Below are 16,602 nucleotides of genomic sequence, written 5' to 3'. Positions count from 1 at the left end.
GTCATGAGGTCAGGATCACATTTTTCTTAATTTATAAAGCACTTTTTTTGTCAACAAAAGGCTATTGGACTTTAAATGTTAGACTGTGAAATCTTCTGCAAGTTAAAAGGGGTAGCATACCAAGTGTTCTTACACAGTTTTAAAGTCTGCAGTCAGGACGGTTAGCTCATATCCAGCCCTCACTCCTAACTGCAGGGTTTCACTTAGAGAGCGTCAATAAATTACTGTTAGCATGACACAAAACTAATGTGAGTTTCAATACCACTGTGGCTAACTCGCCCAAATGATTAAAAGTGATGCAAAAACACTAATGTGTCTTTTGTGGCACTCATTTTTAAATAATAGATGTGTAGTATTGAGTTTACAAATTCGCTTTTTAGAAGATAATTTCAGTTTTTTCCATACATGTAGCTCCCATGTTATTTAACCTAGTCACTCAAATAAATGCAGCATTGTATGACTAAACTGAACGAGCAGCACACACCTATTTTTGGTTAATTAAAGTCTAAAACACTTATTTATTATAAATTCATATTTTATTGACAATTCAGCAGTTAAACATTGGACATTTTCAATACAAATATTCATAATAACAAACACATGTGAACTAAAAAAATAATTGAATTCCCCTTAAGACCCCAGACCTCACTGTTGAAACCGTATATCATCATTTTTATTATTTCATATTTAAACAAAAAAATACTCTTTATCTCTGCTCCAGTCTTTTCCAGCAAAACAAACCAAGATATGTCAGGATTTAGACTTAAGTAAGACATCAATGTGATTAGTTTAATCTCTGATCCAATGAGTGGTCTCAATTATCTTTATACCTTAAGTAAATTGTATTTATTAATTAATTAATTAAATGTATTATAAAATATATTAGTGATATTTTATACAAGACACCAGACTCATCCTCTGAATGAATGCACTGTGCACCCAGGGGCCCCGAGGGGGACATGATGGTGGTAGCGGACGTGTTGTGGCCCATCACAAAGGTCAGGCTGTTTGAACTGTTTCCCTGCGCTGTGGGGGCGCCCTCCACTGCTCGACATAAAAGCTATGAGTCACTCTGTCCGATGGGGAGCAGCAGAGGAGAGGGAGAGGAAATTAGGACCATCAGAACAGAAGAGCACGGTGGAATCTGTCTTTGGGTCTTTCTACTGAAAAGTTACAAAAAACGACAGGCTGACACCGAATATGTATCCTGCATTAATTTGTAACACCAAGTTAATAATCAATCATCTTGTATCCTTTCATATTACCTCAAACTCTGAATCTGCCTTATTCACTAGATGTAAGATTTGTATTTAAATCAGTAATGATTCACCAATTAGTGCACCTATTGAAAATGGTGACGTCCCCTATGTTTAAGCATTTAGTGCACAAGTTGGGGTGTACATCACATAATATAGGAACTGAAATTGTGGGATAAAGTGGTCAGTGTGTTTGTGTGTGTTGGTTCATGACAAGTAAGTTAATGTCCCCATCACTGCTGAGCTATAGCTTCCTGCCTACCTCTAAATGTCACTCCTCTTTCATCCTGTTCTTAGTACTTCATTTCACCTCTGTGACGCTGCTCCCCCTTCCTGCAACACCCCCCCCCCCCCCCACACACACACACACACACAACCACAGATGCATGCAGCTAGAGCGTGGAACAGAAAAAGATGATTGACAGGATTGATCATGTGACAGAGATGTTATTATTCGTCAAAAAATTTCTTGTAACTACCACAGCAACTTAAACTTGTGCTGTTTTCTTGTATCATATCAACTGATAGGTAACCAAAACACAGGGAAACAGACTGTAATGATAATGAATCCAAACAGTCTTTTCAGCTCGGGTACAAAAGACACATTCATTATTTACCATGAACAAAACAGTTTCTGACTAATGTCAGTGAATATTCCTGAAGCTGGGAATATTATCTGACATTCACCTTCAGAGCAGCTTATTTCCATGTCCTCATAATCAACAGATGGTAGCAGAAATAGAGCTTAAAGCATTTAATCAGATTGGTCGGGGTAATTTTGCTGCTACGGTAACGGAAATCCAGCTGATTGAATGGGGGATTCAATCAACATAAGGGGCTTTGTAATGACCCCAGACTATGAGAAATATCACCCAATTTATTACAACATTGTACGATAAAGAGGAGATGATTAATAATGTTCAATGAGTAAGATAATCTGAAGAGATAAGACTCTTGTTCCTGTACCCTCGTGGAATCAATCAAGGTAGTTCTATGTAATTTTGTTGCATAAAATGGTATGTTTATTTATTTACATACACACTTTTGAACATTTAGAATTATGGCAGTGATTGCATCTTGAGCTCCCTATTTTCTAGGGCCTCACATTACTGCACACAAAGGAAACATTTTGAAACAAGATGACATGATGACCCTATCTGAAAAACAGTGTGCAACAGCGTCATATTGCAGGAATATTAAGAACATTATGTCTCCTCCTGACAAAGGGGCCTTTTTTTGTTCTGACTCCCAGCTAAATATGAACCTCCTGTATGTCTTATGATCATGCCAACAGTCCGGTATGAGGCAGCCCAAAATAGATAAAGGCAGCAAAAAAGAGCAAGTATAAAAAGGGACAAGAAAGTGTTTAGTGAAAGATGTGTGCCGTGTAATTTCTTTGGAAGATTTGTCACTGCTCGTGTGACTTGTGCAAACAGTTTGTATTCCACCTGAGATCAGAGAAAGTATCACCACAGTCTTCCATTTGTTGCTGAATGAGGCCAAAGGCAAAGCTTGCCATGTGTAAGCACCGTCTCACCTGTGTGCTGTGTAGCCACAACAAGCATGGTTGTTTAGAGCACAAACACAGGCGCACTCACACTGCTCCCTTGTTTACCTGTAAACAGCACAGACATCGGGCTTCTTTCTTTTTTTTTTCTTACAGTTCAACTGTGGTTTGACAATGTTTTTGCAAAGCTTAAATCCTAACACCATTAGTGTCACACAAATTAAAGCAGCCACAATGTTTTTCTTTGAGTGGAGGAGGGTGAAATCACGAGTGTACCAATGTGAGATTTTTGGTGAGGAGGTGATAATCACAAGACTGCAAACAGATAAACATGATAATGATGTTCCTGGAAAATGCTTAATAATACGCTATCGTGTCAGCCTGTTTATTATAAATAACACGAGGAGCACCAGCTGTGAAATGATCCTGTTTAACACAACGAATATTTCAAAGGAATAGACCATTTTAAAAATGGTTCTGAATACTCATGCATTTCAAATGGGAAAACAACTACATTTTGACATGAAGTCCTTGGTGTTATGATGAGCAAGTGAAATAAAAACACTTATAAACATATCGTCAACAAACCAGGCACGACAGCTACAAAAACTCACAATATGTACTTTTCCCTCCTCCTATTTTCTCAGGTTTTTTCTTTCAACAGACTCAAAAAATATGTTTGAGATTAACTAGTTTCTATATATAGGTGAAGCAAAGTGGGTTTTATTGTTAGATAATTACTTATATGAATAATAAAACATCTGTTTGTTCATAGGGAACTGCTGTCTCGCTGAGCGTATATGAACGGATTGTCAAGGGGCTTTTTCAAGTCTTGGTAAGTAAGTAAAACAAGAAGAACATGAACATGGAAGTAGAGCATTTTTGATGTAATCGCAGTAATGTTTTATGACTTATTTCACACTTAACATTTTTTAACCTCACTTAAATGAGGAATAAATTAAGGAATGCATATTAAAAGTCACATTTCACTTTTTCACTTAAAATGTCCTTAAATGGCTCTAAGAGTTTCCCAAGTGTGAAAATTGGTGTTTCCCCTGACGTTTTGCACTCACAGAGTTTCAGCAATTCTTTTTCTTACGTGATGTTTGTCACACCACTGACCCGTGATTATCACAAGACTTTAGTGTCCATCAGCTAACATCCCATTGAAAACAGTCTGACACTGTATGGCTCTGAAAACATGTAATGCTCCATGATACGAGCAAGGTGGAACATATTCGTCTTCGTCTTTCTCCGAAATCTCGACACAACTTAAATTATTTTGAAAAAGACAACGTGTTTTGCAGTTCACTTGGTTGTTAGCTTAAAAGCACTGCTGTAGCATGAACAAAAGATGTATTAACTTAACACATTTTAGAAAATAAGAATAAAACTAAATATATTTATTGGATTATAGATGGCAAAAGAGACGGTACATGAGAGGCAGCTACAGCTCGGGCACAGTTTTGTAGCAGTTCTCTGATACATGTAGCTCATTGTTCAGCTGTTGCCGCTGTTTGAACTCTGAGGTTTCCTCAAGGATCTGACCTGGGATGTGGAAGTCAGCTGGCGTGTTCTGCTGAACAGCTGATTCCTGAAGGCCCTCATTCTCTGGATCCTCTTGGCTGCCTCTGCTGTGTGAGTTGCAGTGCTCCAGATTGCATCCAGTGCCCTGAAGGAACTGCAAAAAGTTCTCCTCGATGGAGGCCTCGCGGCTGGGCAGCTGCTCCCCTTCGCTTGGCCCGGCCCGCTTGAAGAGGCAGGCCAGGTGACGGCCCAGCTCCTCGCGAATTTGACGGTTCAGGAAGCCGTAGAAGAAGGGGTTGGAGGTGAAGGAAAAATAGCCTATCCATGTGACAACGTCCTCCAGCTGGGCCAGTGAGGAGGGAGAGGTAGAGACCACCGCCGTGTAGAGATGGAAGTAGAAATATGGCAGCCAGCAGCAGAGGAACTGGCCACCCACTGCCACCAAAACCACCGCAGCCTTCCCGCCGCTGAAGGTTCTCTGTGGGGTGGTGCGGGCGCCAGTTCCACCGAGGCTGGCTGCCATGGTGGAGTGGCTGCTGATTGACTCGGAGCGTTGTCGGGGTGTGTCCATCCAAGTTGGCAGGGGGCCGTGCTGCATGGCTGCTACCCTCGCCACCTTGAACATGTTGCAGTAGACCACCAGGATGATCAGCATAGGGCAAAGAAAATAGATGAACGTAAAGAAGACCATGAAAAGTAGCCGTGTGTGTCTGACTCCCGTCCAGTGAAGTGAGCAGTGTCTCTGACCCTGAATAAGGGTCGAAGGAGTCCCCACACCCTGGTTCCCCTGAAGCAGCCATCCAACGAGAGGCAGCACCGACATAACAATGGCTTTAATCCAGATTAGCACTAACACTGTCACCACCAGCCCCAGTGTCATCTTCACCTCATGACGCATGGGGTGGACGATGTAGTAGTAGCGCTCCACGTTGATGGCACAGATGGTGAGGATGGCAGCACTCACTAGACACACACTAAGGCAGAGGTAGCTCCGACACAGCGCCTCGTCTGCAAGGATTCGGTCTGACAGCATCCCCAGAGGCATCAACACCAGCGCTGCCAGCAGGTCCACCAGACACAGGTGGAACACAAAGGAAAACTTGCGTAGCTGCGGCGTTTTAGTGATCACAATCATCACAGCCAAGTTCCCCACCACCGCCAGCACATCGATGATGAGCATGGCACACAGCGCCAAGGACCGGTTCAGATCGAGCCCCCCTGGGAGGCTTGTGGCCGGCGAGGTCACGTTAGAGATATTTGGGTGCAGAGAGGCTGGAAGTATGGGGAGGCCCGAGAGAGAATGGTTCCAGGAGGGGCTCGGTGTGACAGGGTGCTCCATGAGAGGATGGGATAAGGAGGAAAGAGTCCGGTGAATTTCACGGGCCCATCACCCATCCTCCCCCGTCACAGGGTGTCACTGAGAAGCTCAAGCGGGGGTGTCTGTCATGGCAGCTGGAGCTGGAGACCTGAGCGCCGGAGACTTCAGCCTGGAGCTTTGCAGCAGCTCTCAGTTTTCACTTATTTCCTGATTACTCTTAGTGAAGTTGTCCGACTTTCTCCAACTTGACATTCACACGGAGAGATCTGAAACAAAAGAGAAAGTTATTTTTAGAAGAAGTGTAAGGGAAGAGCCTGTGATGGTTTTCACAACATGCTCATGGTGGGCCCATGAAAAAAACCCATTACTAAAGATATACTAGTTTGAAAACTGAGTCACTGATTTCCCCAAAGCATTGGTAGCATAAATATGGAGGTGATACTCACAAAATATGACAACTTCATAGAATTGGAAAACCTAAATAACTCTTTACCCAGACTACAAATACATAATGAAATTGAGGGGAGAAAATCTCTATAATGCATCAAACTAATCTGTTAATGCAAATACTCACATGACTTTAGTTGAGCCACCGATTAAATGACAAATCAAAGGAGGCTTGGATGAATCCTAAAGCAATCTAAGAATGTCTCACTTCTATAAAATGTAATTTAAATGCTATAATTTATTTTATTTTACTGTGATCCTGGTATTGATGTTGCTATATTGCTGTCAAGCCACAAGACACAGATGCAGTCTGCACGTCATAATTTACTACATATTTGACATCTGCATCCTCAGATGTGTGTTTTCAGAGCAGCCGGTGCCTCAGGGGGAAGTTAAAAGCGCCGAGTGGACCATATGTCCGACCTTAACGGAGTCTAGAGCAAACTGGATGAGTGAATACACTGTGAAACTCAGCATTACACAGCTGCCTGCTGTCTGAAGTGATGGGAGACATCAATAAATACTTTTTTTATAACTACAATCATGAAATGAGAAATATAAAATGTTAAGCTTCTTCTAAATTTCTTATGCCATATAGAGTTTGAAAGACTGAATACACTTCTGATTAAAACGCTAGTAGCTACATTTAATTGTGAAGTAAAATCCATGTAAATGGTGGCAGAGCAGCCTCAGCAGTGCATTTTTTTTGTGGCCCGTGTAGTAGTCATGTAGAGGTTCTGTGCTGTGTTTACTGTCATAACCTCACCTGGACACAACCCCACACACTGTAAAAGCAGTGGAACGGGCACTAGGGCTTTGGTACATTTCCATGTGCTGCACACCTGCATGTGCAAGTTTTCCATTTCATAAGTGTGACAGGATTCATCCCTGCAAGGCGCTTGTTGTTTTCCTGCCCGCGTACGCAGATCGAACACAACAATCAGCTGGCAGACGTGGGCGTACGTAGGTGGCCTTTGCTGAATAGGTCAAAGGGTCAGAGTCACCTTCAGCCCATTAAAATAACCAATAAACAACCACTCAACTATGATCTAGCAACAACTTTGAAGCAGCCCTCAAGTCTAATCAGCATCGATTGTTTTATTGCTCTCTGGTGTCCGGGGTCACTTTGGTGCCCTGAGGAGCACCAACATTGAAATTCTTGATGGAAAATTATCACAAGAACTCTGGGACGTGAAATGTTTTTGTCCATCAAAGGTTCTTTTATCACATGAAACCAAATTAAATTCAAAATCCCTTAAATTGCATAGACATGTGGCTGTAACCTGTTTAGAGATCATTTTAAGAAGTCCAAACCACACAAACACTGCTATTTAAAAAATATGAGGAATTACTTGATGCCTCACATGCAGCACATCCTCCTATTTAATGTAATCGAATCAATGAAGGAAGTACAATTAAGAGTCAAACTCTGCCTCCAAACAAACTCACACAAAGCTAGAATTCAAGGTTTCCGCAGAATCTATCAGGCGGCCCACTGTAAACCATATGACCCAATAATGTGCACATGACACAGTATGTCTGCGAGCAGTTAACTAGCCTGTTGTTTTAGTGTCCCTTTCAGTCCTTGGCAGAATGTTGCCAGTGGAGTTTAAATAAAAATGTATCATTGCCATAAATCCTAAATCCTTTTACATGGATACACAACTATATTGGATTGTGTGATGAAATAAAACAATACCTCTAGTATGCTCTTGAGTCAGATTTTACTCTAGACCCACCTTTCCAACATTCTAACTTCAATACATTAAACACACACACACTCTGCTAACAGGGTAGGTGACATACCTCAGTCTGAAGAGGGCTGCTTCCTCCTGTGCAGGTTAACAGTCTACTGAAGGAGAGCCGACCTGTTTCGCTTTCTCTCCATCACACACACACACACCACGTCACAGACACAGAGAGAGAGAGAGACTGAGATAGAGAGAGAGAGAGAGAGAGAGAGAGAGACACTCCTGTGTCTCCTCCTCACCTGGCCCCTTTCATCTCGTCATCACCTCCCACCCAACCCAGCTGACCGCCCCCTCCCCATCCCTTCACACACACACACACACACACACACACACACACACACACACACACACACACACACACACACACACACACACACACACACACACACACACACACACACACACACACACACACACACACACACACACACACACACACACACACACACACACACACACACACACACACACCTCCCACTGCTTTCCTCTAGCCAGGCCTGCGTTTCAGGTTAGAGGGACAGATGGTACTAAAACAATGAAGAGAAGGCTCCTGTCTTCCAGCCCGTGATGCACAAAGTGTGGACACAAACACACACACTTTCACACACACACTTATACTGTCTCCGGCACGCGCCCAGGGCAACTGCAGAGCCGTGCGGAGAAGACAGGCAGGCGGCGGGTGGGCAGGCAGCACCCAGCCTCCCTGCTCTCCACTGGGTCTTAGTGCCTCACTGAGTCTGGGCTTCCTTCAGCTAATCTCCCCACAGTTCACATCAGGTTCCACCAACAGGCGCAGATGTTGCCAACAATAAGGGGAGAAAATCACCTTTCCCAGCATTTCTCTGATTCTGTGTCTCCTTACGCACAGCCCACCAAGATCTCCCTACAAGCACAATCCGGCAAAAGCTCTCTCACGAGGCTGGATTATTGATTAGCAGAGAGGAAAAGAATCCCAGTTGTTAATGTTAATGAGCTGAGATTAACATTTACAAAAGCCGGGCCCACTAAACATACATATTACACACAGTGAACTATTTTCTGCCCTGAGGGAATGACTCTGTTTACCAGTGTGAGTGGGATTCAACGGATTGTGCAATTCACATGTTAATCTCAACAATATCCTAACTCCCTTAGGGGATTTAAAAAAAAAAGGAAAGAAATATTCACATGTGTGTATTCAGTTTGTTATTATGACTTCAGGTAAAACTACAGGCAAATGAGAAATAACAAATGTAAGGTCAGACAACCAACAGAAAAAAAAATTTTTAAATGCCTAAAGACAGCTGAAACATTCAGTTGATTCACTGATTTTTTGAATGACAGAAAACATTGAGTTGTGGACTGTTAGTCAGACAAAACAAGATTGAATGTCGCCATGTTCTTGGAATATTTTTTAGACTCAAAGATCAATACAAAAAAATAAATAACCCTTTACAGAAATACAAGTTGCAGCTCTTTACATTTTAGATATTCAATGGAAAATATGATTAATTTCAATCAAAAAGTGAATCATACGTCAATACATTCACATATGGTGCGAAGTAAATAAATACACTAGTATCACAACTACCCAATTGAACAAGAATTCCTGCAAAATTAAAATGAGTATGCCTAAGCTGCAGAGCTAATTACAACTACTTACAGTGCGAAACCTGTTGTTTGGCAACAACAATAATATCAGACAAAAAATATCAACTTTTTAATCATGTTTAGGTTGGTACTAGCCCCACTGTTAGAAAAAAATAAGGGATTTAGGGTAACAGCTTTGACAGTAGATCTATGTTTTACATTTAAATGTTTTCATGTTTATGGTGATCTTGTTAGATTGATTATCTTATTTTGGGATTAAACTGTTGTAAGCAGTCTGGCTGACTGTTGCTGCCTCTGGCTCATGTCTTCTGTTGTTTTCTCTGAGGATCCTACTTTTTAGTAAAGGTGCCAAATAAGATGATTTAATGACAATGTGCTTTGGACACAAGAAGTAACCTTTTGATGTATGGAGGTGGCTGTTGTATCTGTCAACTCTAATCATTGTTTCATGTTACTGTATTTTACGCTCTGTGTATATCCCCTGTTATCAAGCCTACAGTACATGGGCTTTATTTTTAGGTTTCCTAGTCTCGATGGATACTCTGAAGATTGCCTATCCTCCCTCAGGATTTGCATGAAGGAACTGTCCTACACATCAGTATGTGACATCTCTCTTTCATAAAGTGTATTTCCTCAGGGATTCATGCATCAGTGGAAGTGCAGCTCCATAAAAACACTGATTAGTTTACGAGTCATCGCTTGTTGTTTCTGATAAATCAATTGCTCATTTGGACACATTTTCTTTTATTGATCAGAGTGCTGTTCAACAAAGGTTACCCGAAATGAACCTGCTGTTGTTGTCTTTCGGGTGGGTTGTGCAGCAGGCCACAGTGTGATGATCAGTCTGTGCTGCTGCTGTGAGGCTGCAGTCACCCATATGATCTGTAGGAAGAAGGCCTTATGATATATGCATTCCCACCTGAAATGTGTTTTATTAGGTGAATGATTATCAACCAAATGCGCTGAGAGTACAAGATGTGATGATATAAAAATACTAGTGAGAGGATTTAAATAAGGGAATGCAATATAGAGTCTTTGTTTGCAAATGCTCCACTCTTCTGGTTCTGTGTATGTATGGGTGTGTGTGTGTGTGTGTGTGTGTGTGTGTGTGTGTGTGTGTGTGTGTGTGTGTGTGTGTGTGTTTGTCCTGTGACTGCGCTCGTGTCTGAGGTGTTGAATAATGATAAAAATAGCAGAAACTTGCTCATGCCAGCAGCTCCAATCACAGGGAGGGAAATACAATGGTTTCCATGGCAACCCAGACTACCCCCCCCCCCCTTCTTCCCTTAACCTGCACTCCCTCCACCCCCAAATTCATCCGGCCCCCCCTCCACCACCCTCCAATTCACCAACAGCAGATAAGGCCTCAGAGCATAGACACGATAACCTGACTGACAGCCATTAGGAGAGTGTTCAATGTGTTGTGAGCATGTCGGTGATTATTCTCAACTTTTTTTTTTATCCAAAACACAGGCGTTGTTCAATTTACTATTGATGTTGTTCATGAAGCCTTATCCAAGTTATATCCTAAGAAACCGGCTGGCCCGGACAACGTAGAACCTTTCTTTTTAAAGATAGCTGCAGATTTTATTCCTCCACCTCTCACAACTCTTTTTAACCTCTCCCTCAGCACAAACACCATTCCAAAAATATGGAAGTCAGCTGATGTCCTTCCTTTACTAAAAGGAGGGGAGGCAACTATTTTAAATAACTATAGGCCAATCTCTAAATTGTCAGTTCTGGCTAAGGTTCTTGAACGCCTAGTGAGTGAGCAGGTAAAGGAGTTTTTATGTATAAATGACATCCTGTCTAAACATCAGTCAGGTTTCAGAAAGAAAAATAGCACCATCACTGCGACAATGAAAGTGGTGAATGACATTACGAGTATTTTAGATAATAAGCAGAGTTGTGCAGCTCTATTTATTGACCTTTCCAAAGCGTTTGATACCATCGATCATCGCATCTTGAAGCAGAGGCTAGTCAGTATAGGCATATCCAGCCATGCAGTGGGGTGGTTTTTAAACTTCCTCTCTGAAAGGTCCCAATGTGTTCACTTTGATGGGCTCACTTCTGAGTGGTTAAACATTACAAATGTTGTTCCCCAAGGTTCTGTTTTAAGTCCACTTTTATTCTCCTTTTATATCAACAGTTTAGGTGAAAATGTCGATGGAGCAACCTTACATATTTTTGCGGACGATACCGTAATGTATTGTGTAGGTCCCTCCATTAAGGAGGCTGTTGTTAAATTGCAGGCTGTTTTTAACATTATTCAGACTCAGCTCTCTGAACTTAAGCTTCTTTTAAATGTTGATAAAACCAAGGTAATGCTCTTTTCAAAAGCTAAAAAGGCACCAGAGACTGCTTTGGATGTTGTAACTGCGCAAGGAATAATACTTGGTAAGTGTTTTTTTAAGTGGTTGCCTGTTACAAATTGGTATCTGGCTTGATGATAGTCTCCCTTTTAAACTTCAGGTCAATAACCTGCTTACAAAGCTGAGGGTTAGACTAGGTCTCTTTTTCAGAAACAAGTCCTGTTTCTCTTTTGAAGCCAGGAAAAGGCTAGTCACTGTGACCTTTTTACCTGTGCTGGACTATGGTGATTTGATATATGAATGCACCTGCCCATTGCCTGAACAAGTTAGATGCCGCCTATCACAGCGCACTGAGATTTGTCACTAATTGTAGAGCACTTACTCATCACTGTATACCAAGGCAGGTTTGCTGTACGGAGGCTCAGTCATTGGTACACGTTTATTTATAAAGTTTGTTTTAAACTCCCGTATTAAATCTGCTCTCTGATAACACAGAGAGTTGCAAGCAGCTATTGTCTGAGATCGCATGATGGAGTATTGTTAGTTGTGCCAAGAGCAAGGACTGTCTTAGGTAAGACAGCTTTTATGTGTGCAGCTCCACTTGCTTGGAACAATTTTCAGCAATAATTGAAACTGAGCAATTTAATTCCTCTGTATGTTTTTAAAGCTAGGCTAAGTGAAATGCTCTTTGATACTATGCGTACTTGTAAATGTCGATAACTATGTAAATGTAGCCTGTAAATATAATGTATGATGTCCTTTATTGTTTTATGTTTGTTTTATGTTTCATGTGGAACCTATTTGCTGCAGGTCTCCCTTGAAAAAGAGATCTATGATCTCAAGGGACCAATCTGGTCAAATAAAGGTTTGAAATGAAATGAAATGAAGGTGGTCTGATTCATTCTCAATGACAGCAGCTGATTTTATATTGTTTTTAAGTGTATTTTCACATCTCATCAGTAGGGGGAGCTCTCACATTTAACTTGTAACTGCAACACCTGCAACACCACACAATACCCTTCAAATCAGGTACATTGACATTCAAAAGCCACTGACCTTCAATTAAGTTCAGCTTTGTATATGGTAGCAACGCTGTGTTATAATCATGGCCGTAAAATGTTTGTTTCACACTGACATTTGTTGGCCTCAATCAATCACACACACTGTGGGCAAAAGGTTCAACACTTAATGGTTCAATAGTGATGTCAATTTTTAAGATCAGACAAAATGTGGAGGAAAAAAAGTATTTGTCGTTCATTGTGTTTTAGTCACTCAGACACACAGACTCACTGTTCTAAGTACGATAAAAGAGATCATGTTCAGACTGACGTCAAAAGCCCCGGGCTTGATCTACAAAAGTCGTTTTGTATTATTTCCCAAAGAGTTTCACAAAGGCAAAGACAAACCAGCACCTGAGGGTTCACATTATTTTAAAGAAAAATGCCACAGTTTTTGTTTTTCATGGTTTTAAAACAAATTGTGCAGCACTGAGGAAACAACCATTGACCATTGTAGACATTAAATGCCAATGAACACATTATTATAACGTGTGACACTCTTCAACAATGTGAGTTTGATGAACATTGCATGACTCAAATCTAACTTTTTAAAGCTAACTTTAATATCACAAGTACAATTCTGGAAAGCTTGCTGTTTTGCTGTTATGCCACATGTATTGTTGACATGTACTGTATATGTTTAGTGTTCCTTTTTCTTTTTGTTCTGTTATAACGCCTTGTGTGGAATGCTTTGGCAATGCTACAGTATGTGTAATATGTGGTCATGCCAATAAAGCCCCTTTGTATTGTATTGCTTGGATACCTGGGACAGCCAGAAAATAAAGTACCCACTAACATTTGCCGTTTGATTTCCCAGACTAAAGCATGGGAGTCCAATCAGACATTATCTCTCTGTGTTGGCTGCAGGTTGGCACTGTCGTCCTCTGCACACACTGAGTCACTGCTGAGCCGACGCTCTGGGCCACTGTCTGTCTGGGGATGCATAATAGCACTGAACCTTAAAAAAGGAGCCAACACTGTAATGAAAATAAAACACTGAGGATATTATGGCCTCTTGCAGGCGTTTGAGTTGTGTCTGGCTGCTGATAGCTGCTTATAATATGTTCTACCATATTTAGTATTTCTTACAATGCCTTTTCAGTTATTCAAGTAAACTTTATCACACAAGCCCACAGATGCTCGATGACTGTTTTCAGTGTCACACTCTTTATTGTGAGAACATCATGACTCCCCCTTCAAGTTTTTTATTCACTTACCGAATGTGACTGGTTTCATGTCATTGAACTGATTCATGTTTGATTATTGTCAAAGTGTTCCTTTCAATTGAAACTATAAACCGAATGACTTTTTCTTTTGCATTTTGATACTACTGAGAAAGAGCATCCAGTTGAATATGTAGCTGCTGCAGTGAGGCAAGATGTCCTTGTTGAGTCACAAAGTGTCATGTCTAAGAAACTTATAGTGAAAGTTTATTATTTATGTTAGTTTTGTCATGTCCCTTTGTCCTGTGCTTTATGTTTATTCCCTTAATTAATTCTCCCTCTCATTTCAGGCCTCCACGCTCCCCGCCCCCTTCTGTCTCCTGCGTCCTTGATTATTTTCCCCGCCCTGATTGTTTCCACCTGTGTCCCCTTTACCTGTGTATATATTGTGTTAGCTCCCTCCTGTTCATTGTCAGTTCGTTGTCTCTCTATGACCTACGTTCCTGCTTACCTCACGGACTTCTCACGGATCTATGTTACTGATCACTGTTCTAGTTTTCCTCGAAAGAGTGTTTTTGTTTTCCTTGTTTTCATTACTGTGCAAATCCCAGTAAAGTCTTTATTTTGAAACACTATCCGAGTCTGAGTTTGAGTCGTGCAATTGAGTTCATGCCTCAGAGTTCACTCCTTGACACAAAGGGACCAGAGGAGATTAACTGCTTTACACTGCGACACAACCTTCATCTGGGAGAAGGACAAACTCATGGGCCTGATGGAGCTGGAGGCGACACAATGACATGACCACTATTAAAACATACACTATAATTAAATCCAAAACATCTCACCAGGCACAAGCATCCCCTTTGTTTTTTTAGATTCCTCTCAACAATGATTCCTGATGCTTTAGTGTTTGGATTGCATTAAATAAAGTGCTTCTGTTATTTTGTCCATCCCCCTGTATGTACAGTTAATAAGGTATATACATGTATGTATGTATGTATGTATGTATGTATGTATGTTGATGCACGGGGGGTATGTATGCATATATAGATGTATATATAGGTGAATGTGTATATGTGTACATGTGTTTATGTATGTGTATGTATGTGTACATACATGTTTGTGTTTGTAGATACATGTGTGTAGATATTTGTAATTTCAAACAACCACTGTCTATTCTTTCGTTTTTATTTTATTATACACATTTTGTTAGGCATTCCATTTGTCATTTTTGGGTCTCTAAAAATATTTCAATCAGGAGAGACGTGATGTATGGAACACATGTTTATTATCGGGTCACATTATATAAATGAACATAATGATGACAGTTTATAACAAGTGAATGAAATGGTGTTTGGCGATTAGGCCCAGGTTTTGTAGGATGTCATTCGGGAAGGGAAGAACCGTTTCCGATGAACCCCCCTGGGTCTAGACACTGGTGGTGGTGATGAGTGGTTAGGTCCGGTTGGAAGGGAGAAGGTTGGGCTTGGCCCTGAGTTGGAAGCAGGAGGCGAAGGGGTGGAGGAGGGTTGCGCGTTGACACCTGGAAGACAGCTGATGGAAAAGGGGAGAGCATATATAGAGGGATTAACAGGTGCGATGATTAGGCTTGTGAATGGAGGGAAGTGATAGGTTAGCTGAGGAGTGGCGCTCCCTATCCTTTAGTGAAGGGAGCGAGTATTGCCATGACGCGCAATACAAAGTGATAGGTCTTCCTGCCTGAACTTGCGCTGAGCTTCATATGATTTACAAAACTGTACTTTTAATATAATGTGACCCCAAATAAATAAAGAATTACAAAAAGAAATAAGGTGAACTAAATAATATGATTTTCCTGCAATCAAATAAATACTTTCTTAACACACCTAAAGTTTTTTTAAACATGTCACTTGTTAGACGCTTTTATCAAAGGATACTTACATACACTCAGTATAATGTGGGCAATCTCCACTGGAGCAATTTGGGGTGAATTGTCTCGCTCAATCACAACGCCATGCTGACTGCAGTGGGACTCAAACTTGCTCTCCCCTGGTCCGAAAATCAGCACACTATTCCACTGAGCCACAACCTCCCTAAACTAGGGACAATCTTCCAATGTATCAAAAGTAAAATAAAATACCTAAAGGTGTAGTCTTACAGGAGGTTAAGTGCTGGTCCAGTTCCTGGTTAGACGTAACCCCTGGTTGAACCACCATTTATAGTTCATTGTTTGCAAAAATTCACAAATTATAATATTGTTACTCTTGGAGAGAGCCATGCCAGCTTTTTCACCCTGTTTCCAGTCTTAATGCTAAGCTCAACTGATTCCCAGTCTCCTCGTCAACTTGCTCTATCCCTTTGAAGCCAAACATGGTACATTACATTCTTCCCTTCTGTTGCAGTCCTTAATAGCACATTAACCTTAATTCATAATTTAACAGTTAAAACAGCAACAACAACTCCTCTGTGCACGGTCAATTCAGTATTTCCGCAGCAACACTCACATACGATACAAAACAGAGCAAACTCAAAGGAGGTCTCACAGCCACAGTGTCATGCTCATAGAAACCAATCAGTGCAGTGCGTCAGTGGATGAATGGCTGTATCATCAAGCAAAACCAAGGCAGAGGCCTGCACAGCCCCCCTGCCCCCTCCCCTCTTTAGGCTACACATACATTTTTTCCACACTGACAA

General features: G+C 41.2%; 1 protein-coding gene across 1 annotated transcript; it reads right to left on the bottom strand.

Annotated features, from left to right (window-relative positions):
* Nucleotides 1-2,952: 2,952 nt before the first annotated feature.
* On the bottom strand, nucleotides 2,953-7,973 carry gpr61 (G protein-coupled receptor 61). Its single transcript, XM_079678659.1, is given in 3 exon segments — nucleotides 2,953-5,638; nucleotides 5,641-5,874; nucleotides 7,862-7,973. Coding segments are annotated over 2 exon segments (1,473 nt in total). The 5' UTR covers nucleotides 5,686-5,874; nucleotides 7,862-7,973; the 3' UTR covers nucleotides 2,953-4,210.
* Nucleotides 7,974-16,602: the final 8,629 nt, after the last annotated feature.

This window comes from Notothenia rossii (genome assembly GCF_949606895.1).
Source record: "Notothenia rossii genome assembly, chromosome: 4".
Lineage (NCBI taxonomy): Eukaryota > Metazoa > Chordata > Actinopteri > Perciformes > Nototheniidae > Notothenia > Notothenia rossii.
This window is presented reverse-complemented; position numbering and strand designations above follow the sequence as displayed.